The 25,019-nt window shown below is 37.2% G+C and overlaps 1 protein-coding gene and 1 non-coding gene across 3 annotated transcripts in view; both read right to left on the bottom strand.

Annotated features, from left to right (window-relative positions):
* GABRA3 (gamma-aminobutyric acid type A receptor subunit alpha3) overlaps positions 1-25,019 on the bottom strand; it is a 290,138-nt gene that overhangs the window by 80,121 nt on the left and 184,998 nt on the right. For both annotated transcript variants that reach the window (XM_050775341.1, XM_050775342.1), the window contains exon 5: positions 13,144-13,364. In XM_050775341.1, coding sequence (XP_050631298.1) covers positions 13,144-13,364 — 221 coding nt within the window. The remainder of the gene's footprint in view (positions 1-13,143; positions 13,365-25,019) is intronic.
* LOC126946999 (U6 spliceosomal RNA) lies at positions 7,950-8,054 on the bottom strand. The gene has a single exon (XR_007722856.1). It is a non-coding gene; the product is annotated as a U6 spliceosomal RNA (small nuclear RNA).

Consider the following 25,019-nt stretch of genomic DNA (forward strand, 5'->3'; position numbering starts at 1 on the left):
TATTGTGTACTATACATCAAATAAAGGGTTAATATTCAAAATATATAAGGAACTCAACTCAATAGCAAGAAAACAAATAGTCCAATTTCTAAAATAGGCAAAGGATCTGAATAAATATTTGTCATAGATGTATGAAAAGAGGCTCAACTTCATTAATAAATAGAAAAATTCAAATCAAAACCACAATCAGATATCACCTCACACCTGTTAGGATGGCTATACCAAAAATATAAAAGATAGGTGTTGGTGAGAATGTGGAGAAAAGAGAACTCTTTCATACAGCCATTAAAAAAAAAAAACAGTATGGAGGTTCCTCAAAAATTAAAAATAGAAATACCGTATAACCCACCAATCCCATTACTGTGTGTACATGCATCCAAAGGAAATGAAATCAGTATGTTGAAGAGATATCTGCATTTTCATGTTTATTTCAGCATTATTCACAATAGCCAAGATATGGAATCAATTTAAACATTCATTGGTGGATAAATGGATAAAAAGATGTGGTATATATACACAATAAAATACTACTTAGCCTTAGAAGGAAAGGAAATCCTGCCATTTGCAACAACATGGATGAACATGGAGAACATTATCTTAAGCAAAATAAGCCACACACAGAAAGACAAATACTCTACAATCTCATTTATATGTGGAGTGTATACAAGTTGAACTCATAGAAAGAAAGTAGAATGGTGGCCAGGAAGTGGGAGGACTGGGGAGATGTTGGTCAAAGAATATAAAATTTCAGTTACAAGGGAAAAATAAATTCTAGAGATCTATTGTACAACATGGTGACTATAGTTAATAACAGTGTTTTATATACTTAAAAATCGCTAAGAGAGCAGAATTCACATGTTCTCAGCACAAAAATTGAGATGTGAGGTAATGCATATGAAAATTATCTTAATTCAGCTATTCCCCAATGTATAAATATATCAAGACATTCTGTTGTACACCATAAATACATATATTTTTTATTTATTTATTAAAAATAGAGCATGGATTCCAAAGCCAGACTGCCAGATTTAAAACTCAGGTCCACCATGAACCCAGCTTGTAGTAGTAGCTATGTGTAAGTTACTTCAGTTATCTGTGCCTTGTTAGCTAACACCTTGTCGATGCTAATTGAAGGCCTAAGACTGGATGATACTACAAAGGGAGTGATGGTATCTAGGGAAGACAAGAAGTCTAATAACTGAGATTCAGCATACTGACTGGGTTCATGTCTTTCCACTGACTCTCCACACACCTCAGGCAGAAGGTATATATATCAGAATCTTGAAGGAAGGAGGGGAAATGAAGCAAGGGGTAAACCATTGGGTTTGAAATCCCTGCTATTGACTAAAAGTCACAGGGTAAATAATTTCTTTCTATACCTTTGGAATTGAGACAAATTAGTGACTTGGCTATTTGGTGCCCTTGTCTCATCTTTATTGGAAATACCTAAGTGCATTTTCAAAACAAGCAAACATATCAGAGATTATTCTTACTATGTGATTTGCTGATTTTTAACATTTTATTATACCATTGATACAAAAGCCAGTATTTACTTTGCATTTATTATGCAGTTCTTTGCATATTAAGGATATTTTTTCTGGTGCATATGTCTTGTTTCCTGAACTAGATTGAATACCACATGTAAGTCATTTGCTTTTAGATGGAAATCCATCCAACACACTAACCCAATGAGAAAATTGTCCAACTCAGAAACTATTACATCCATGTCCTCAGTGCCTGCTTTGGTCTGAATGTTTGTGTCCCCCTGAAATTACAATGTTGAAATTTTAATATAACCACTAATGTGATAGTATTAAGTGGTGGGGCATTAGAGAAGTGATTAGGTCATGAGGGCTCTGTCCTCTTGAATGGGATTACTGGTCCTGTAAAAGTGACCTAAAGGAAAATGTTAGTCTCTTCTGCCATGTGAGGACACAGCAAAAAGTTGCCATATTTGAAGCAGAGAGGTAGCCTTTAGATACTGAATGTACTGGAGCCTTGATCTTGGACTTCCTGACCTCAAGAACAGTAAGAAATAAGTTCTGTTGTTTATAAATCACCCTGTCTAAGGTGTTTTATTATAGCAGTTCAAATGGATTAAGACAGTGCCCATTTGCCTTTGATCCAGGGAGAGTGACACTTCAGGAAAGTGAGGTTCTGGTTATCATAAGCTACTTCTCCATTACTTTACCCTTCTAATGCAGCAACCTCTAGCACATATTCCTTACCTAGAATACTGTGCAGCTATACAAATAACATTTGTATACTTTAAAATATGCAAGCTATATCTCAAATAAAGAATTTAAATATCTGCAAAATTAATTGAATGAAAATGAGTCACCTAAATTAACCACAGAAAAATATCAAATCATTCTTAGATTTTTGCACATAGAATACGGATTATTTTTTAAATAAGGGGATAAAATAGAAGAAAACTATAAATAAGGTTAGACAAAAAAGCTTCCCACACTAACTAGAATCCTAAAGGTTAAAAATCTAAAGTTTATTGAATATATGCACTGGTTGTTCAGTGAGGCTATCAATGTCTTTAAGTATAATGCAGGAGGGAACAGTTTGAACTTTGTAGGAGACGAGGGGCTCTGGAGTTCAGTATGAGCCCTACTGAAAGCAATCTGTCAATTAGGCCTCCTTGAAGTGGAACAGCCTACTCTGAACTCTTAGGAATGTTCTCTCTAAGGATAAATAACACTGCTTCAGGAGCAGTTGAGGTGCCAGGTCGGCTATTTCTATAATAATGGAGAAAAGGGCAGGATTTGGGATTTATGGTGAAAAAGAAAGAATAACAAATCATTAATAGCCATTATCAGTACAGCATGAGTCACTTGAAATATACTATCACCAAACACCCAAACCAAGCAGCACATTAGTCACAAGAATGCCAGTTGCCTGAGGTGTCCCATTAAATCTTCAAGTTATAGACAAGAAGCTCAGGACACAGGAAGGAGGGCCACCACTTTACTGCTCCATTTAGCCTTCAGAGGGAGCACATCTGAGTTTTAACAATTATCTCAGACGTGTAGCTCCAACCTCATTTTCTGACACGCTCTCCCCCATTCTCCAGCCATCTGTAAAAACTTACGATTTTACAAAACAAAACTCTCATGTATCTGTGTCTTTTTATACATTTTTTTTTCCTGCCTGGAGTACCCTTTCCTTTTTATATGCACAACATATTTCCTCCAAGTCTTTTCTCAAATATTCCCTCTTCCATTATGCTTTGTCTGTGCCCTACAAGTATTGTGGTTTCCTCCAGCTCACAGCAATCTAAGAGCTCTTTGGACAACAGTCTTAGACCTTACCACATAAGATTATTAGTGTCTGTTTAGCTCTCTGTCTTCTGCACAGGACTATGAGCAACTTGAGAGAGTGGTCTCTTCATCATTGTAATCCCATCCCTGGTATGGTAATTGGCACACAGCAGATGGTTGACAGCTGTTTCCTGATTTAATAAATATTTCTGTGAGATAGGCAGAGCAGGTATTTTCAGCAACATGTCCCAAAAGAAGAGACTGAGACCCAGAGAAGAAAAATGCCTTGCCCATGGTTACACTGCTGATCTGTTCCAAAGTTGGGATTCACAACCATGGCTCTTAATTCATTCTCTGATGTTTATTCTACTACAACAGAGTTTCTACTCTGTCTAGGGGTAGCATCTAAAATAGCTGGGTTCTTTGGAACAAGAGGGACACTTATGTTGACCTGTAAATCCCTCTGTTAGAGTGAACTTTTAAACAGACTCAATTTGCCTGGAGACCAGTTTCTTGCTTGGAGAATAAAGGCAGTCCTTGTTATTTCAAGGCCATGATTTCCACATGGAACTGGCAAAAATGAAATAATGTGAGGAAACTTCTCAGGAATACTTTTTTTCCTTTCCACCTTCCAGCTCAAATGTTAGTTCCCCTGTGAAGCCCTGCCACACATCTGGGCCCATGTCCCCAGGTTTCAGTGAATCCTGTAATTTTTAGCTCATAGCACTTCACTGTCAGCTTTGTGTGAAACTTCCATTATGCCTTATAGTACAGTGAATGATGTGTCCCATCATTCCTCCTAAGATATGAGCTCTTGGAGGGCAGGAGTTGATATCCTTGCATGAAGAGTGCACAGAGTAATTTGGGATTGACTGAAGACTTACACTATTATTTCCTTCTCACCTCATTGTAAGCTTTCTCAGAGCCCAAAATGAACCATTCCATCTCTTCTATGCTCTTACTTCTGTTCATTAGAGTGAGATTCACTAAGTGTGGCTCTGTGAGTCAGTTGCTAGCTTAATGAATAAGGAACTACAGGTGGAATCCCCTAGAGCAAAAGCCTTTACAAAAAAAGACTGTGTGAAACAAGCTATCAATGCTTGGTTGATCTGATTACATTAAATCCTATACAACTAACAGTCTGGCCCAAATGCTTTCCCTGGTTCCTGGCCATTTCAGAGGCAGATGCTATAATGAACACGCAAGTGCAAGCTATTTTCATCTAAATAAGTAGGAGAAGAATTTTACTGATGAAGTTTGTGGGAGGAGGGTTCCTGACATGCAGAATTTAGCCTTCAAATAGTTTGTCTTTGGAATATTCAAAGCACATAAAACTGACTCAGTCATACAATAAAAAATTTCATGGCCTTAATATGATAGTAACCCACACTTAATTGGTTCAGAGCACCACTTTCCTCTTGGTGATTAAACATAGAGAAACTAGTGCCTATTTCTTTTGAGCTAAATGTAGGACACCATTACTGTGTAACATAATCCATAGCTGACATTTTGTGCAATGTATTCAGTTTTACAAATTTCACTGTGTCAAAGTTTTCCTGAGTTCCAGAACTGCATTTCCAACTGCAGCTTGTCATGTCCACCTCAGATTCGTTATTTAAAACTGATAGCCCACACCTTCCCTTATTAGAGGAAATGATGTGATGTAAAGGGGAAAAAAGGTTTTCACTAGCAGAATGACTTGGGTCTCTATACCAGCTCTGCCACTTATTGGTGGTGTGAGTTTGCTCTATTGAAACTTCAGTTTACTAACTGTAAAAATGGGGATATTAACAATAAAAATAAAAACACTTCACAGAATGGCAAGAAGTATACCAAGCAATTTACATGCCTTATCTCATTTACTTCCTGCAATGGCCTATGAGGCAGGCATTGTTATTATTTGCCTCATTTTACAGAGGAAGGACCAGGAGCAGTCTTACTGCAGAACCCACCTTCTTAATAACCATGCTATATTATGCTTCTGTAGTATATACACATGAACATGGCTGTGAGGATTAAATGAAACAAATACATGTGAAGCGACTAGCACAATATATGGCATATAGCAAATCCCCAAGACATGTAAACTCCTAACTATCCCCTCCTCTCTCCAAAATATCTCCTTCTTCTCCTATAATGAGTTTTTTGTTGTGGTGGTTGTTGTTGTTAATAACATCACAATTCACTCAGTATCCAGGGAGAATATGTCAGGGACATTCTCAATGCACCTTTTTCCTCAATACCCTATATTCAGTTGGACTTCAAGTTCTATTGAAAACCTTTCTCATCATACTTGCCCTTCTTCCACTCTCACTTCTCACTGCCTTTTGTTGTACCTCTGTCAGTCTTCCCTGGACTATGAAAGGGTCTGCTAACTAGTATTTCTGTCTATTTATCTTCCAGAGTGCACCCATGGATTTTAATTAAAAAAAAAAAAAAACGGGGATTAGCAAATACTTGCCAACTGTTCACTAAATCCACTTTCTCGTTTTCTTGGCAATGTTTCTTTTCCCACCATGTCCATGTGACCTCATTCTAGTTAAAGTAATGTCAGTAGAAATGAGTATGCCACTCAAGGCCTAGTCTATAAATACCTCTCATATACAATCTGTCATGCTCTTTCATCTTCTGTTGACTTAATACAAATAAGCACAGTGGTCTTGAAAACCATGTGTTGCACCACTTGGAAATGAGCCACTTGTCAAGGGGGAACACCTGCTTTGAACTTTCAGAAGCAAGAAATATACTTCTATCATGTTTGAACTTTTATTCATTTTGGGGTTCAGCAACTTGTGTTATCACAAATTCTCTTGTCATATCATTCACTTTAAAAAACATTATGTTGGTCAAAGGATGCATATTTATAATTAGGTAGGAGTAATAAGTTCAAATGATCTATTATACAGCATGGTGACTAGTTGACAATAATGACGATACATTGTATTATTGGAAAATGCTGAGAATGTTCTCATCACAGAAGGATATCTATGTGAGGTAATGCATTTGCGAATAGCAAGATTTAATTATTCTGCAATGTATATATACTTAACATCATGTTGTACACAGTAAATACAATTTTATATGTCAATTAAAACATAAATCTGTAAAAACAATAATGCTTTCCTGTAACTACAGGATAAACATATTCTGTATCACTTTTTCATTATCATCCCTCATCTGTCATGCACAAATCCTTCCAAATAGGTATGCTTTTGGCTATATTTCCTACTCCCTTTCTTTATCACTGCCATGTTCCAAAATCTGATTACTCCTCTTTATTCTATGGAAATGTTAACAATTGGGTCATCATTTATATTATACCCCAATACTTCTATTATCCTAGGCAACTTATTTGCTTATAGAAACCAGCCATACAACATCCTGAACCCCACACTTCCAATTAGGCACCAACTGCTATCAGTGCTACCTCTTGAACATACTGTATGTCCACAATTCTTTCTCAAAACCTAATTTAGTGGGAAAAGCAGTAACCTGAAGCTAGAATAAGTGTTGTGAAGATTAGAGATGTTTTACATAAAGTACCTAACAAATTGTAGGTGTTCAACACGTAGTATACTACATATACATAGTATATATAATACATAGTTGTCATTAGGATTATCATTTGAGTATTATGGCAGCTTCTTAGCTAGGCACCTCATCTTCAGCCTTGCCTTCCTCTAATCTGCCTCCTACACTGCTCCCAGAGTGATCTATCTTAAATGCAAATTTGTTTGATTTCTTCCTCCGCAATAAACTCTTTAATGGATCCTCATCATGTTTATGCCAACATAGCATATAAGCCCCTCCCTCCACCTCAGACTGCTTTCCTGCACTGTACTCTGGTCCAGTCACACTGAACTTTTAGTCCTTCAATGTATCATCACTACCTTCTCCTCTCACTCTTCAAGCCTTTATACATGCTATACTCGAACTCTGGAATAGTTCCTCCCTGTCTTTTAATTTACTTCTACAGATCTTTTAGGTCTCAGAAATCATTCAGAAGGTGATTTCCTCTGGAATTTATTGTGGCTATTCCCCACAGACTCATTTCACTGTCCTTGCTAGATGCTCCCATAATACTCTCTATTTCCCCTATCAGGTCTCACAAAGAAGCATGGATTTTCTGATGCATGATGTCGATTCATGAATATATGTCTTTGTGCATACTATTTCTTCTGCCTGGAAAACCCTCCTCTACCTCAGCCCTGTCTCTCATTTGTTTGATATTCACCTACACTTCCTTCAAGATTCAAGGGACAAACTATGCATCACCTCCTTTTGCAGCTTTTTTTGATAACCCCATATCATTTTAGATGTGACTTCTCCTGCAATTCTAGCACATTTTGCACCTCCATTTCAGGAATTTTGTATTCCTGTGCAGCTATCTGTGCACAGGTCTCTGTAACTGTAGAGTCATTAAGAGCATGACTTGTGCCTTCCAGAACTTTAAACATAATAAGCACTTGTGAATGTGCTGAATGAATGTTTTAAGTCAATAGGATAAAATCTAGTTAAATTCAATAAATAGTTATCCTTCATATTCAGATAGTCAATAGGACTTTTTTACTGTATTATATATTATGCAACATTTATATACAATGAACACATTTACCTGTATCCTCATAAACAAATAATATGACATTAATAGAGATGAAGTTCTCTATATGTCCATACCTGAATAATAGAAAATATTTTATAAATGTGTGTATCATCTTGGGCTGGGCTCTGCTAATTATCTATGCATTGTTCCAATTTTAGTATGTGTGCTGCTGAAGTAAGCAGCAGGTAATAGGTTTTAGCCTGTATTTTTATGGTTGTTCTGAGGTCCCAAGATGAGGCAAAGTAAGGCTTCTTTCTACACTGCCCTAGTTACATACCCATGCAATGCTTGCTCAGATTTTAGTAGGAAGCTGTCCTACTGTAGTCTCCCCATGGACTCCAGATAAGATTCCTGAGGGTCAAAATAATAATAGGGATGCTAAAGAATAACACTTTCCAAAAAATTGTAAGTATTCTGCAGACCTTATTCAATTTTTGCTTTTCATATGCCTGTAAGACAGGCAGCAGCTACATTACTATCAGACTAGAGAAAGCAGACGGTTTGTGACTTGAGAAATGTCACTAGGTGAATTAATTGTGGGGCTGTAAAAAGAGCCAGGCTTTTATTTTTCCATTTTGAGCCTAGGTCTCCCTCCAGGCCCACCTTCCTGGACCCAAGGTGCTACTGTGTAGGAAACCAATGACTTCATCATGCTTCCATGCTTCTGTACTTCTTCTATTCTGTAAATCTGAATAAGCACAAGGGCATTCTACATAGACTCTAATCTCATCGAACTTGACTTTCTTGTCCAATTCAGACTAGGATAAAGGGCCCAGTTATCATCATCTTCCCATTCATTCAACTTTATTTCGAGGCAACTAATCCTTTGCTCGGCTTCATCCTCTGCCCTCCTCAACCTGCATCTTCTATTTTTTTTATATTTCAATATTCCTATCCTCTCTCCTTTCTTCTCTCTTCTCTATCCCTCCCCGAAAACTTAAACCTATCTTCTATGCTTTATTCCTTTTATTGTTGTTTCTCTTCTATCCTGTTCTTTTCATTCATTCTCTATTTCTCCTCACTATTTGCAATCTCTACTGTGTTCAGATCCTTTCCTGCCCATTACTCTCTCCCTCCTCTTGCTTCTCTTCCATTTGCTTACTGTTTTCTGCCCATCCACATCTCCTCATTATTCTGTCCCTCCATCCACCTCATTCCATACAGTTTCTTTTCTGTTTACATCTACTCCACTCCATTCTTTCCACAATTGTGTGAACTCTTATCTCTTTTTCAAACTCTTCTCTTTCCTATAGTTTATTACAAGCATGCCTCTTCCATCTATTCCTTCCCTAATGCTCTGTTTCCCCAAATTCTCCTTGATATATTACATTCATTCATACCTTTTCTCTGTCCTATCCTCCCCACCTTCATTTCAACATTTATATATAACCTCATAAACTTTCATGCAATGTGAGAAGAGGTGTCCCTCTTCCTTTCAAGTAAAACTCTAACTGTAGATTTGATATCATCCCCTTTATGGTATTTATGAGAACTTGCTGTCAGCGATGTGTTATTTCTACTATATCTTCAATCTTTGTCTTCCTACTGACTCTTTTGTACTATCTTACAAGTATGTGTCAGTCTCTCCTCTGAAAACAAAGGCAATTTCTCTTATCCCTGAATGTAGCTATGATACCTTCCTCCCTTTCATTTTCAAACAAGCTTCTCAAAGTTATTTCCTATGTGCACTATCTCCACTCCAACTCCTAAAACTCTCTATTGCACTAGCCACTCTATTGAAACAGTGTATGTAAAGAATACTAATATCCTCCATGGTACCAAACTTAAGACATACTTCTAAGTCTCTATATTACATCTCTTTCTATAGCCAACAATGTTGTAAAAATGTGTAAACAGGGTAAAGTGCATGAACTTGCAGCTACCCTACCATATTAATAATGCTGGATTAACCATCTACTACCCAGGTTAACTTGAAAAATTCTCTTACCCACGTCGTGTCTTAGTTTTTTTTTTTTTCATCTGTAAAGTTGGGATACTAGTACCTATCTCATACAGTTACTAAAGTTGTTAGGAATATTATAAAAGTAGAATGATTAGAACAGTGTCTGTCATATTTTACACACTATATTGATGTTAATTAATATACTTATTATACTATTAGTGGTGTTATTGATAACTCTCATTGTTTTGAAACTTTAATTTATCAGTCAAGACAGGTTAGATTAATATGCAGTAGGAAACAATCTGAAAATCTCAGTGCCCTAAAGTAACTGAAGTTTATTTCTCACTCACACTATCTCTGGTTGGGGCAGGGGGACCCACTCGCTTCTATGTCATCTTCAATAAGGGGCATAGAATGATAGGGCAAAGACCACCTGGCATAATGCTACTTACCGTGGCTAGGGGAAGGCAACATGGCAAATTATGTATTGGCTCTTGAAGGGCTTCCCATCCTCTCTCAGAGCTGACACATGCTATTTACACCCACATTTGGTTAGCCAAAGCAAGTCATTTGTCCATGCTGAACTTCAAGGCTCAGGGAAGTATAGTACTACTTTGTACCCAGATGGAGGTGAAGTGAAAATATTGGCAAGTGGTAGTATTGACTACCACACTTAGCTTTCAAGATACTGCACACTGTTAACAGCTCCCTGACATTTTCTTCCTGGTTTCTTTCATAGGTTCCTCTTTCCCCTCCACTGCCTTACTGATAGTAATGCTAGATGACTAGATACCTGGCATGAAATTCTTCTTACTCTATACTCTTTCCTGAAGTGATGACATCCATTTTTACATTTCCATTTGTTCCAATATAGTAACAATGCCATACTTTATATCTCTACATTGTATCTCTCCCTTGATCTTAAGACTCGAATATCCAACTACTATTAGACTTCTTTCCCTGGATAATCTACAATCACCTTAAGCTTATCTTGTCCCAAATTAACCTCACAGACTTATCTACATTTGTCCTAACTTTCATATTGTCTAGTCCAGCCTATTGTACCATCTTTCACTTATGTTATTTGGATACCTACTACCTTCACAACTCCTCCTCTCTGTCATTCTGAAGTTTTCTAGATTTACTGCCTATTTCCTCAACATATCATCACTTCTCCATCTTAATCCATTGTTTTGAATTAGAACACCACTTCTAATCTAGACTATTTCAGCAGTTTCTTAATCATTTTCTCTAATTCCAGTCTTTCTACCTTCAAATGCATTATTTACCCAGTAGCTGCACAGCCATATGAAATAGAAAACTGACCACCTCAGTCTCTTGCCTAAAATACGTCCTTCCATTCCCTACAACTGCTCACTTGGTTTTCTCTGTCTAGAATGTCCTTCCTCTCTTCCTTCTGCCTAGAAGTTTCTGGACTGCATTCTACTTACATAATAATATAAAATGCTAATGCTAATACCAATAATCAGAAGCCTAGCTCTTGCCTTATCCGGGGACTCTTCTCTCAACCTGTCCCAAAAGAATGAGTTAGATGACCCTGCTCTATATTCCAATAACTACCCATCTCTTTAACATTTTAGTTAACATCATTTGCTATTATGCTATTAGTCTTTCTCCCCTATTATATTATGATTATCTTAAGAAGAGAGACTATGTCTCATTAATGTTTGCATTTCCAGAATTTACTTTAGGGCCATGTATATATTAGGAAGTCAAGACATGTTTGGCAAATGAATAAATGAAGGAAAGCTTCTCTTTCTTCTGTCTACAATTTCCCTCACTCTTGTTCATCTCCTCCCATGTCCTTTCCTCTACTTCTCTATGTCTTTTCCTCTTTATTCCCACCTACTACATCCACTTCATTATATTCTCCTGTCTCTTTAGGATTTTCTAATATCTAATCTAGCTTCTTTATTTTACACCATCTTATCCTTTGTCTTCTCAACTTCTCTACTCTTTTTTTCCTCTCTTCTCATATTCTCTTTCTTTTCACCTTTCTCATTTCTCCAATATATATGCCTCTATGTACTCTGTGTAATTAGTCTTCTCCTCCCCTCTCAACCCTCATCTTCCCACTTCTATCCACTTTCCTTCTTCATTATTTTATCCTCCACTCTATGGTCATATCTCCTCTATGCTCATTTTTCCTCCTGTCTCTCATCCAACTTCTCTCTTAAGTAATTATTATTGCCCTTTTTTCCTTGATCATCTCCTCATCTTCCAAATTCTTGTGGGAAAAACACCAATAAATAGCAAATTTGAAGTAATGAGAGATTAGTATACAGACAAACACACTTCATTTCTTCACCACCTATTTACCAGGCATGCAATATTCGAGTTTTCTTCTGCAAAATAACAAATACACCAATTCTAAATAGCCATAGAAGCTCCACTACACAAAATTAGCACTCATTAATGTGGGAGGAAGCTTCAGGAAGTGACAATTGATATCAGAGGAACAAGAAAATTCATAAAAAGCAAACCCAAAAACCAAGAATGTTTTTTAGTATTGGGGAAAGAATCTTATTGCATCGAAAATCCTTTCAAACTTATTCTTTTTGACAGCAAAATTCAATGCCTAATAACTCTATGACAGTAATAAGTCATGAAATAAATAAAATTGTGATATTTTTATCCATGGGGAGGTGGAAAAGTATGAAATATAATTTATATTTTATGAAGATTTAAATATTATATATACACACACATATGCACACACATATAAACACCATGTATAGATAGATAGACATAGATATAATCTTAAATTGTTTGGAAAATTCACTTATTATCATCCTCAGTATCCTAAGGTAATGTAGCATAAAATAAATATATTTAAATAAATAAAAATTTTAAATAAGTATTTTAAAATTTATCTTTATAAAACACTGTATGTTTCACAAAATACCCATAGTTATCTCATTTGATACTCACAACTCTGCATCATAGGGATAGTTTGCCGCTGCATTTAAACCTAGTCAATTCTAATTATCAGTGTTCATGCCTGTGTGTATGTTTTTGTGAATTTGTGTATTTAAGTGACCGTGAATACATATGTCCTTCTGTGTTAGTACACATGTGTCTTTGGGTATGCATGCATACACAAATCATGAACGTATACCTCTGTGTTTCTCAAAATGTTCATCTATGCAACTCTCTATTTATGTGTTTATTAGAATATATATGTCTGTGAGTATGTATGCATGCAATTATATTAGGAAGTGTATATATACCTGTACATTTCTAATCTATACACTTGAGAGAATTTTCAGTGGATACTCTAAAACATTCTGCTTTTAAGCCCAGTCCTACTCCCAATATACTTTGGGTGGGAGCCACCACTCTCTGACCTCATTGTGTAGAGGAGGGTACCGTTGTCCACCAATCTGAGCAGCTTGTTGGGCGTGGTCATGTTATGAGCCACCGATTTCTTGCCATTGTGGAAGAAGGTGTCAGGTGTCCAGATCTTACTAGCCAGGAGATTGTTCAGTGGAAGGATCTTCATGGGGCCATCAAATTTCAGTCTTTCATCATGCCATGTCTGCCGAAAAAATACATCAATAGTGTACTCCTAGGGACGAAAAGAGAGATAAACAATGTTTCATTTGAGTTCTGGTAAGGGCTCATAGTGCCCTTAGCAAATATTAATTACCTTGCAATATTTCCTCTGATGCAGAGAAGCAGCAGTCTATTAACAGTAGCTCCTGGTGTGTAAGGAAAATGATTATGATTGAGAAATAATGCCATGGAGATTAATAAACATGAGGATAACATATTTGACAAGGCGTTTTTTAGGAAGACCGCTGCCAACACATCCCCACACACCACACAAGTTGATCATAAGACTTTGCCTTATGAAAAAGCAAGTGCTCCCTCCTCTATGCAGTGACACCCAAATAAGAACAAGTTTCTTACCTTGTCTCTGCTGCTTAATGACCCCATCGAAGGCCAATATAAAAATCACCACAAAACCAAAACCTTACATTTTATCATACATTTAATCTGAGCCTCAAAATAACAATATGTCTGATTCGCGAATAGCTTGTTATCCTCAATAAATAATGAAATATTATAGATAAGATAAAAAAACATATCTTATAGACAAATAAGATAAAATGGGTAAATGAACAGCAAAGTCATGAAATGGATAAAAATTGCTAATAAATGTGAAGAAAATATTCAAATTTGCTGTTTATGTAAATACAAAATAAATTAACAATAAATGTTCCAGGTATTGGTAACAGTATAACAAATTATTTAAGTACATTTTCTTGCAGCTATTAATTATAAAACCTGAACAACAACTGTATATACCTGTATTTCTTGAAAACAGTGGAGTGTGACTGAAAGCAGACAGAAACCTAAGGTGAGTTTACCTTTGAAAGATGGCAGCAGCAATAGATTAGAATTGTGAGTTTGTGATTTTTCTTTCTTGAAGTTGCTTCCCAAACCTAGAATTCCTGTAGTATATACAACAGCCTTACTAGCTCAAGGTGGCAGAGAATCTGGACTACTAGGGATAGAAGACTCAAAAGTAAGAGCATCCCAGAAGGGATGGGCCTCCAAATCTGAATATATATTCTGCCAAAAATTCTGGCTGATCACTATACTACACACAAATAGGAGAGACCCTGGGGCCCAGTTAAAAAAAAAATAGGCAGAAACAATAGGATAGTGGTCCACTAAATGAAAGAAATCAGCTGGATGATGTTTGTGAATTTGCTACCATTTAGACTGAAGGAATTCCTTAAGCCATCACAATTCAAGTGGAGGAAATCTGAAAAAGTATTAGCTTATCAGAGAAAAAGCTCTGGATTGGAAGATGAAAATTCATGAGGAAGTCCTGGGAACAAGAGAACCACTGAGAGGGTGAGTCCCAAAATCTGAGTATAACATCTCTTATGAAAGAGCTATTAGTGAATTGGAAAAAAAACATATGAGGAAAAATTGCCCAGTTCACATTTCAGACATATAACCGATAGAAAATATGAAAGGGAGGTATAGTACTATGAAGGATAAAAATAGAAGTTTCAATATACATATATTACAATTCTAAATGTGAGAGATTTGAGAAAATAGGGGAGAAACAACATTCAAAGTAGTAGTGGACTACAATTTCCAGAATTGTTGAAATATATACATCTTTAGCTTCAAGTACCATAATGAATTGCAAGCTCAATAAATTAAAATAGATCCCAGGCAGTGCATAATGAATTTAAAGAATACCAAAACAGAGATTTTATTTTATTTTATTTTTTCATTATTATTATACTTTAAGTTCTAGGGTACATGTGCATAACGTGCAGGTTTGTTACATATGTATACTTGTGCCATGTTGCTGTGCTGCACCCATCAACTCATCAGCACCCATCAACTCGTCATTTACATCAGGTATAACTCCCAATGCAATCCCTCCCCCCTCCCCCCTCCCCATGATAGGCCCCGGTGTGTGATGTTCCCCTTCCCGAGTCCAGGTGATCTCATTGTTCAGTTCCCACCTATGAGTGAGAACATGCGGTGTTTGGTTTTCTGTTCTTGTGATAGTTTGCTAAGAATGATGGTTTCCAGCTGCATCCATGTCCCTACAAAGGACACAAACTCATCCTTTTTTATGGCTGCATAGTATTCCATGGTGTATATGTGCCACATTTTGATTTTAAAAATTGCAAAACAGAAAAGACATGCTACCTACAAAGACACGACCACTTGACTTATAATCACCACTTATGTTGACTTCTTAAGTGCAACAATAGAAACCAAAAAGACAATAAAAATACACTTTGAAAATGTCGTTGAGAGCAGAAGAAGATGGCACAATAGAAGGCTCCATTGATTGTGCCTCCCCCTGATCCCCCCAGCAAGGACACCAATTTAACAACTATCTATACACACACAAAAAAAAAGCACCTTCATGGGAATTAAAAATCAGGAGAGCACTCACAGTACCTGATTTTAACTATGTTTCACTGAAAGAGGCACAGAAGAGGTAGGAAAAACAGTCTTGAATCACTGACACCACCCCTGCTCCATCCGCTGTCAGTGGTGGTGTGGCATGGAGAACTGTTTTGTACACTGACGAGGGGAGAGCACAGCAACTGTGAGACATTGAACTAGTGCTGCCCTGTTACAGCAGAAAGCAAAACCAGAACAAACTTAGCTGATGCCTGCCCATGGAGGGAGCATTTATCCTAGCCCTAGCCAGAGGGGAATCACTGATCCCAGCAGGCGCAACTTCAGTTTCCATAAGCCTTGCCACCTTGGGCTAAAGTGCTCTGGAGCCCTAAGTAAACATGAACAGCAGTCTAGGCCACAAGGGCAGCAATTCTTAGGTGATTTCTGGTGCTAAACTGGGTCCAGAGCCAGTGAACTGATTGTGGGGAGACATGTGACCTATGGAGACACCAGCCAGGGCAGCTAAGGGAGTGCTGGCTTCATTCCTCCCCTAACCCAAAGCTGCACAGCTCGCAGCTCCAAAAGAGATCCCTTCCCTCCACTCAAGTAGAGGAGAGGGAAGAGTAGGGAAGACTTTGTCTTGCATCTTGGATACCAGCTCAGCCACAGAAGGATAGGGCAGCAGAGTTGTGAGGCCCTTTTTACAGGCCCTACCTCCAAGATGACATTTCTAGGAATACACTGGGTCAGAAGGAAGCCCATTGCCTTGAAGGGAAGGAACCTTCACTGGCAGGATTTATCACCTAACTAAAGTGCCTTTGGGCCCTGAATAACCAGCAGTGATACCCAAATACTATGTGATAGGCCTTGGATGAGGCTCTGAGATTTGCTAGCTTCAAGTGAGACTCAGTACATTTCCAGCTGTGATGGCTATGGGACTAGACTCTTTCTGCTTGAAAAAAAGTGGAGGGAAAAGTAAATGGGATTTTTTTTTCTCCAACCTTCAGTACGAGCTTGGCCTCAGTGTGTTAGAACATCAAGCAGGCTCTTGGGGACCCTGATTTGAGGACTTGGCTCCTGGACAGCATTTCTGGACCTGCCTTGGGCCAGACTGGAGGAAACTGCCCTGAAAGGTGAGTCCCAGGCCAGGCAGTATTCAATACAAGCCAACTGAAGAGCTTTTGGGCCTTAAGGGAATATCAGTAGTAGTCACGCATTACTCTTGTAGGGCTGTGGTGATGGTGGCCATGAGGTGAGGCTCCTCTGCCTATGGAAAGGGGAAGGTGGAGTAGGACAGACTGCATGTTGTGGTTTGAGATCCAGCTCAGCTGCAGTAAAAGAGAAAAACCAGGTAGATTTCTATTTATGACTGTAGTCTCTGGCTCCCAGATGGCATATCCAGATCTGCCAAGGGCCTGGAAGAATTCACCACCCCAAACAGAAGGACACAGGCCTGGCTGGCTTTGTCATATACTGATTATAGAGCACCAGGGCCTTGAGTGAACATAGGCAGTAGCCAGGAAGTAGTTACAGGAAGCCTTGAGTGAGACCCAATACTGTGCTGGGTTCAGGTCTGACCTAGCACAGTAATAGTGGTGGTGGTCATAGGGGTGCTTTTATCACTCCACTCTCAGCTTCAGGTGGCTTAGAACATAGGGAGAGAATTAATTTGTTTGAAAGTTAGTAAGGGAAGCCATCAAAAGTCTTTACCTGGTAATGCAGAGAATTCTTCTGGATATTGTCTAAGAACATTAAGGCAGAACCTCTACAAGACTGCAAGAACCACAGTGTTACTGAGCTTGAGGTGTCCCCTAAAACAGATACAACTTAGATCACAACATCCACGTCCTTTCAAATATCTAAAAAGCCTTCCCTAAAAGGAGGGGTACAAACAAGCCCAGACTGAGAAGACTATGATAAATACCATACTCTTCAATGCCCAGATCTGACGAACATCTAGAAGTATAAAGACAATCCAAGAAAAACACAAACTCACCAAATGAACTGCATTACTCCATTCTCATTATAAAAATAAAGACATACCCAAGGCTGGGTAATTTATAAAGGAAAGAGATTTAATTGACTCAAAGTTCAGCATGGATGGAGAGACCTCAGGAAACTTACAATCATGGCAGAACGGGAAGCAAACACATCCTTCTTCACATGGTGGCAACAAGAAGTGCCAGGCAAAAGGGGAAAAAGCCATTTATAAAACCATCAGATTTCATTAGAACTCTCTCACTACCATGAAAACAGCATAAGGGTAACCGCCCCCATAATTTAATCACCTCCCACCAGGCCCCTCCTATGACACATGGAGATTATGGGAACTACAAGGCAAGATGAGATTTGGATGAGGGAATAGCCAAATCATATAATTCCACCCCTAGTGCCTCCCAAATTTCATATCCTCACATTTAAAAATACAATCATGTCCTTCCAACAGTTCCCCAAATTCTTAACTAACTCCACCATTAACTCAAAAGTCTAAGTTCAAAGTTTCATCTGAGACAAGGCAAGTCCTTTCCACCTATGAGCCTGTAAAATCAAAAGCAAGTTCATTACTAACTGGATACAGTGGAGATACAGGCATTAGGTAAATACAGCCATTTTAAATGGGAGAAATTGGCCAAACAAAGGGGCTACAGTCCTCATGCAAGTCCGAAATCCAATAGTGCAGTCATTAAACCTTAAAGTTCCAAAACGGTCTCCTTTGACGCTATGCCTCACATCCAGGTCATGCTGATGCAAGAGGTGGGTTCCCATGGCCTTAGGCAGCTCCACCCCTGTGATTTTGCAGGGTACAGCCCCCCTCCCAGTTGTTTTCATGGGCTGGAGTTGAGTGTCTGTGGCTTTTCCAGGTGCATGGCGCAAGCTGTCAGTGGATCTACCATTCTGGGGTCTGCAGGATGGTGGCCCTCTTCTCACAGTTCCACTATGTGGTACCCCAGTGGGAATTCTGTGTGTGGGCTTCAACCCCATATTTCCCTTCGACACTGCCCTAGCAGAGGTTCTCCATGAATGTTCTACCCCTGCAGAAAACTTCTGCCTGGACATCCAGGAGTTTCCATACATCTTCTGAAATCTAGGTGGAGATTCCCAAATCTCAATTCTTGACTTCTGTGTACCTGCAGGCTCAATGTCATGCAGAAGCTGCCAAGGCTTGGGGCTTGCACCCTCTGAAGCCATGGCCTGAGCTGTACCTTGGCTTCTTTTAGCCACAGCTGGAGCTGAAGCAGCTGAAGATGCAGGACACTGTCCCCAGGTTGCATGGAGCAGGGGGTTCCTGGGCCTGGCCCATGAAACCATTTTTTCCTCCTAGGCCTCTGGGCCTGTGATGGAAGAGGCTGCTGTGAAAGTCTCACATATGGCCTGGAGACATTCTACCCATTGTCTTGGTAAACAACATTCTGCTCTTTGTTACTTATACAAATTTCTGCAGCCAGTCTGAATTTATTCCCAGAAAATGGCTTTTTCTTTTCTATCTCATTGCCAGTCTGCAAATTTTCCAAACTTTTATGCTCTGTCACCTCTTGAATGCTTTGCTGCTTAGAAATTTCTTCCACCAGATACCCTAAATAATCTCTTTCAAATTCAAAGTTCCACAGATGACTAGGTCAGGGGCAAAATTGTCACCAGTCTCTTTGCCAAAGCATAACAAAAGTCACCTTTGCTCCAGTTTCCAACAAGTTCCTTATCTCCATCTGAGATCACCTCAGCCTGGACTTTATTGTACATATCACTATCAGCATGTTGGTCAAAGCCATTCAACAATTCTCTAGGAAGCTCCAAACTTCCCCACATCTTCCTGTCTTCTGAGCCCTCTAAGTCTCTAGAAAGTTCCAAACTTTCCCACATTTTTCTGTCTTCTTTTGAGACCTCCAAACTGTTTCAACCTCTGCCTGTCACCCAGTTCCAAAGTCTCTTCCACATTTTCAGGTATCTTTACAACAGTGCCCAACTCTCTGTGATAGCAGTTTACTGTATTAGTCCATTCTCACACTGCTAATAAAGACATATCCAAGACTGTAACTTATAAGGGAAAGAAGCTTAATTAAATCACAGTTCAGCATGGCTGGGGAGGCCTCAGGAAATTTACAATTATAGCAGAAGGGGAAGCAAACACATCCTTCTTCACATGGTGGCAGGAGAGAGAAGTGCCAAGCAAAAGGGGGAAAAGCCCTTTATATCCCTTGAGAACTCACTCACTATCACAAGAACAGCATGAGAGTAAGCACCACCATGATTCAATTTACCTCCAACCAGTTCCTTCCTGTGACATGTGTGGATTATGGGAACTACAATTCAAGATGAGTTTTGGGTGGAGACACAGCTAAATTATACCATAAACTAAATAAGGCACCAGGGAACAAACATGGAGAAAGAGATATATGACCTTTCAGAGAGAGAATTCAAAATAGCTGTGTTGAGGAAACTCAAAGAAATTCAATATCACACAGAGAAAGAATTCAGAATTCTATCAGATAAAATGAATAGAGACTGAAACAGTTAAAAAGAATCAAGCAGAAATTCTCGAACTGAAAAATGCAATAGGCATACTGAAGAATGCATCAGAGTCTTTTAACAGAAGAATGAGTCAAGCAGAATAAATCATTATTGAGCCTGAAGACAGGCTATTTGAATGTACACAGTAATAGGAGACAAAAGTAAAAGGAATAAAAAACAATGAACCATGTTTTCAGGAACAAGAAAATAGCCTCAAAAGGGCAAATCTAAGAGTTATTGGCCTTAAATAGGAGGTACAGAAAGAGATAGAAGTAGAAAGTTTATTGAAATGGAAAATAACAAAGAATATTCCAAACACAGAGAAAGACCTCATTATCCAAGTACAAGAAGGTTATAGAACATCAAGCAGACTTAACTCAAAGAACTACTTCAAGAACATTTTATAATCAAACTCCCAAAGGTCAAAAATAAAGAAATAACTATAAAAGCAACAAGAGAAAAGAAACAACATACAATGGATCTCCAATACATCTGGCAGCAGACTTTTTAATGGAAACCTTACAGGACAGGAGAGAATGGCATGACATATTTAAAGTACTGAAGTAAAAACTTTTACCCTAGAATAGTAACTCTATTGAAAATATCCTTCAATCATGAAAGAGAAATAAAGAATTTCCCAGAAAAACAAAAGCTGAGGGATTTCATCATCACCAGATCTGCCCACAGGAAATGCTAAGGGGAGTACATCAATCAGAAAGAAAAGAACATTAATGAGTAATAAGAAATAATCTGAATGTACAAAACTCCCTGGTATTAGTAAGTACACAGAAAAACAGAGAATACTCTAACACTGCAACTGTGCTGTGTAAACTACTCTTATCTTCACAGAAAGATTCAATGATGTACTAATCAAAAATAATAACTACAGCAACTTTCCAAGACGTAGACAGTACAATAAGATATAAATAGAAACAACAAAAAGTTAAAAAGTGGGGGAACAAATAAGGTATAGAATTTTTATTAGTTTTCTTTTTGCTTGTTTGTTTGTTTATGGGAACAATATTAAGTTGTCATCATCTTAAAATAACAGGGCATAAGATAGTATTTGCAAGCCTCATGGTAAACTTAAACCAAAAACCATACAATAGATACTCAAAAAGGAAGAAACTAAATCATATCATCAGAGAAAATCACCTTCAGTAAAACAATGACAGGAAGGGAAGAAAAAAGGAAGAGAAGACCACAAAACAAACTAGAAAACAAATAACAAAATGGCAGGAGTAAGTCCTTGCTTACTACTAATAATACTGAATGTATATTGACTAAATGCTATAATTAAAAAAACATACAGTGGGCGAATGGATGAAAAAAACAAGAGCCAGTGGTCTGTTGTCTAAAAGAAACACACTTCACCCTTAAAGACACATATAGACTGAAAATAAAGGTATGGAAAATGATATTCCATGCAAATAGAAAGCAAAAAAGAGCAGGAGTAGCTACACTTATATCAGACAAAATAGATGTCAAGAAAAAAACTATAAGAAGACACAAAGAAGGTCACTATATAATGATAAAGGGTTCAATTCAGCAATAGGAAATAACAATTGTAAATATATATGCACCCAATGCTGGAGCACACAGAAATATATAGCAAATATTATTAAAGAGAGAGATGGAGCCCTATGCAATGATGGCTGAAGAATTCAACAACTCACTTTCAACATTGGACAGATAGTCCAGACAGACAATCATCAAAGAAACTTTGGACTTAATCTGTAGTATAGATCAAATGGACCTAATAGATATTTACTGATCATTTCCTCCAATGGTTGCAGAATACACAATTTTTTCCTTAGCACATGGCACATTCTTAAGGATAGACCTTATGTTAGGCCGCAAAACAAGCCTTAAAACATTTTAAAAAAAAATTGAAATAGTATCAAACCTATTCTCTGACCACAATGGAATAAAACTAGCAATCAAGAACAAGAGGAATTTTGGAAACTACACAAACACATGGAAATTAAACATCATACTCCTAAATGACCAATGGGTCATTGAAGAAATTAAGAGAGAAATTGAAAAATTCCTTGAAACAAATGATAATGCAAACACAACATACCAAAACCTATGGCATACAGTGAAAGCAGTGCTAAGAGGGAAGTTTATAGCTATAAGTGCCTCTACCAAAAAAGAAGAAAAACTTCAAATAAAAACTTCAAACCTAATGATGCATCTTAAAGAACTAGAAAAACGAAAGCAATCCAAACCAAACATTAGTAGAAGAAAAGAAATAGTAAAGATGAGAGTAGAAATAAATGAAACTTCAATAAATAAAACAGCACAAAAGATCAATGAAAAACAGTAGGTTTGTGAAAAGATAAACAAACTTGACAAACCTTTAGTCAGACTAAGAAGAAAAGAGAGAATAATGAAATAAATAAAATCAGAGATGAAAAAGGAGACATTAAAATTGATAAGGAAGAAATTTAAAGGATCATTATTGGCTACTAAGAGCAACTATTTGCCAACAAATTGGAAAATCTAGAAGAAATTGGGAAATTCTAAGACACATACAAAACTACCAAGATTGAACCATGAAGAAATCCAAACCTGAACAGACCAAAAACAGGTAATGTGATCAAAGCCGTAATAAAAAGACTCCTGGTAAAGAAAAGCCTGGGACCTGATGGCTTCACTGATGAATTCTACCAAACATTTAAAGAACTAATACCAATCCTACTCAAACTATTCCAAAAAATAGAGGAGAAGGGAATCCTATACCAAGAGCATTCTACAAGGCCAGCATTACCTTCATACCAAAACTAGAAAAAGACACATAAAAAAACTACAAGACAATATATCTGATGACTATTGAGGCAAACATTTTCAAGAAAATACTAGCAAACCAAATTCAACAACACATTAAAAAGATCACTCATCATGTCCAAGTGGGATTTATCCCTGGGATTCCAGGATTGTTCAACATATGCAAATCAATCAATATCAGCAGAAATTCATTCATATCAGTAGAATGAAAGACAAAACCCTATCATCATTTCAACTGATGCTGAAAAAGCATTTGATAAAATTCAACATCCCTTCATCATAAAAACCCACAAACCTGGGAAGAAAATGTTGACAGAAAAGTAACAATCACCTCAGAATTCTATAGCCAAACTTAGATTATCATTTAAGAGTGAAGTCAAAATAAAGATAATTTTAGATAAGTAAAATAAGGCAGAGAATTTACCATGAACAGATCTTCACTGTTGCTCCAGGTTTTCTCATGGCTGAATCACTCACAGCCTTCAGGTTTCAATCAAAAGTTACTGTATCAGAGAGCATTGCTTGAACATCCTATCAGTAATAGTAACCTCCCTTTCTCTTATGATGAGTTATTTTTCTTCCTTATAGCACTGAAAAAAATGTATATTTTTTATTTGTTTACATTGCACTAGCCAGCTTCCACTAGCCTGGAAGTTCCATGAGAGCAGGGACTTTGTTTTGTTTACTGCTATATCTACACCACATAAAACTCTGCATAGCATATAGCAGATGCTCTATAAGAATTTTAAATCAGTAGATGATTGAATTAACTATCCGGAAAAGAACTACTAAAAGAAGATCTTCATGTGTTTAAAAATATAGCCAGTAGAAAGATGCAAAAAGGAATGGTGAACATAAATATTGACACAGTTATCCTAAACAAACAAAGTATGTCTACGAATGATAATAAGAGTTGTCAAAACAAAGTGGAAGAAATAACTAGAGTAATTCAATTTTTCACTGTTTAACACAATGTTAACTGTGGGTTTGTCATATACAACCTTTCTTATTTTGAGTTATGCTCCTTCTATATCCATTTTGTTGAGGGTTTTCATCATAAATAGATGTTGGATTTTATCAAATACTTTTTTGGCATCTATTAAAATAATCACATGGGTTTTCGTTCTTGATACCCTTAATGTGATGTATCACATTTATTAATTTGTATATGTTGAACTATCCTTGCATTCCTGAGATGAATCCTACTTGATTATGGTGAATAAACTTCTTAATGTGTTGTTATATTTGCTTTGCTAGTATTTTGTTGAGGATTTTTGTATTTATGTTCACCAGTGATACTGGCTTCTAGTTTTCTTTTTTTGTGGCCTTGTATAGTTTTAATACTGGGGTAACATTGGCCTTGTGAAATGAGTTTGGACGTATTCCCATATCTTTAAGTTTTTGAAGAGTTTGAGTGAATTGATATTATTCATTTTTTAAATGTTTGCTGGAATTAAACAATGAAGCCATCAGGTCCTGGGCTTTTATTTGATGGGAGAAATTTTATTACAGCTTCTATTTCATCACTCATTGTTGGTTTATTGAGGTTTTCTCTTTCTTCATGGTTTAGTCTTAGTAAGCTGTATGTGTCAAGGAATGTATCCATTTCTTCTAGGTTTTCCAATTTATTGGTGTATAATTGTTTATAATAGTTTTGAATTTTTTTTTATTTCTGAGATCTCACTTGTATTTCCTTTTATATTTCTGATTTTATTTGGATCTTCTCTCTTTCTCTTAGTGTAGCTACAGGTATGTTGATTTTATCTTTTCAATAAAACAAGTTTTTTCATTGATCTTCCATATATTTTGTTTTAATTTATTTTTGCACTGATCTTTATTATTACATCTCCTACTAATTTGGGGTTTGATGTGTTCTTACTTTTTTTAGTTTTTGAAGTGCATCATTAGGTTGTTTTTTTGAGTGTCTTTCTACTTTTTTCACTTACGTGTCTATTGCTGTAAACTTTACTCTTAGTACTGCTTTTACTATATCCCATAGATTTTTTTTATGTTGTATTTCCATTTTTATTTGTTTCAG

The sequence above is a fragment of the Macaca thibetana genome, chromosome X (genome assembly GCF_024542745.1).
Source record: "Macaca thibetana thibetana isolate TM-01 chromosome X, ASM2454274v1, whole genome shotgun sequence".
Taxonomy (NCBI): Eukaryota; Metazoa; Chordata; class Mammalia; order Primates; family Cercopithecidae; genus Macaca; species Macaca thibetana.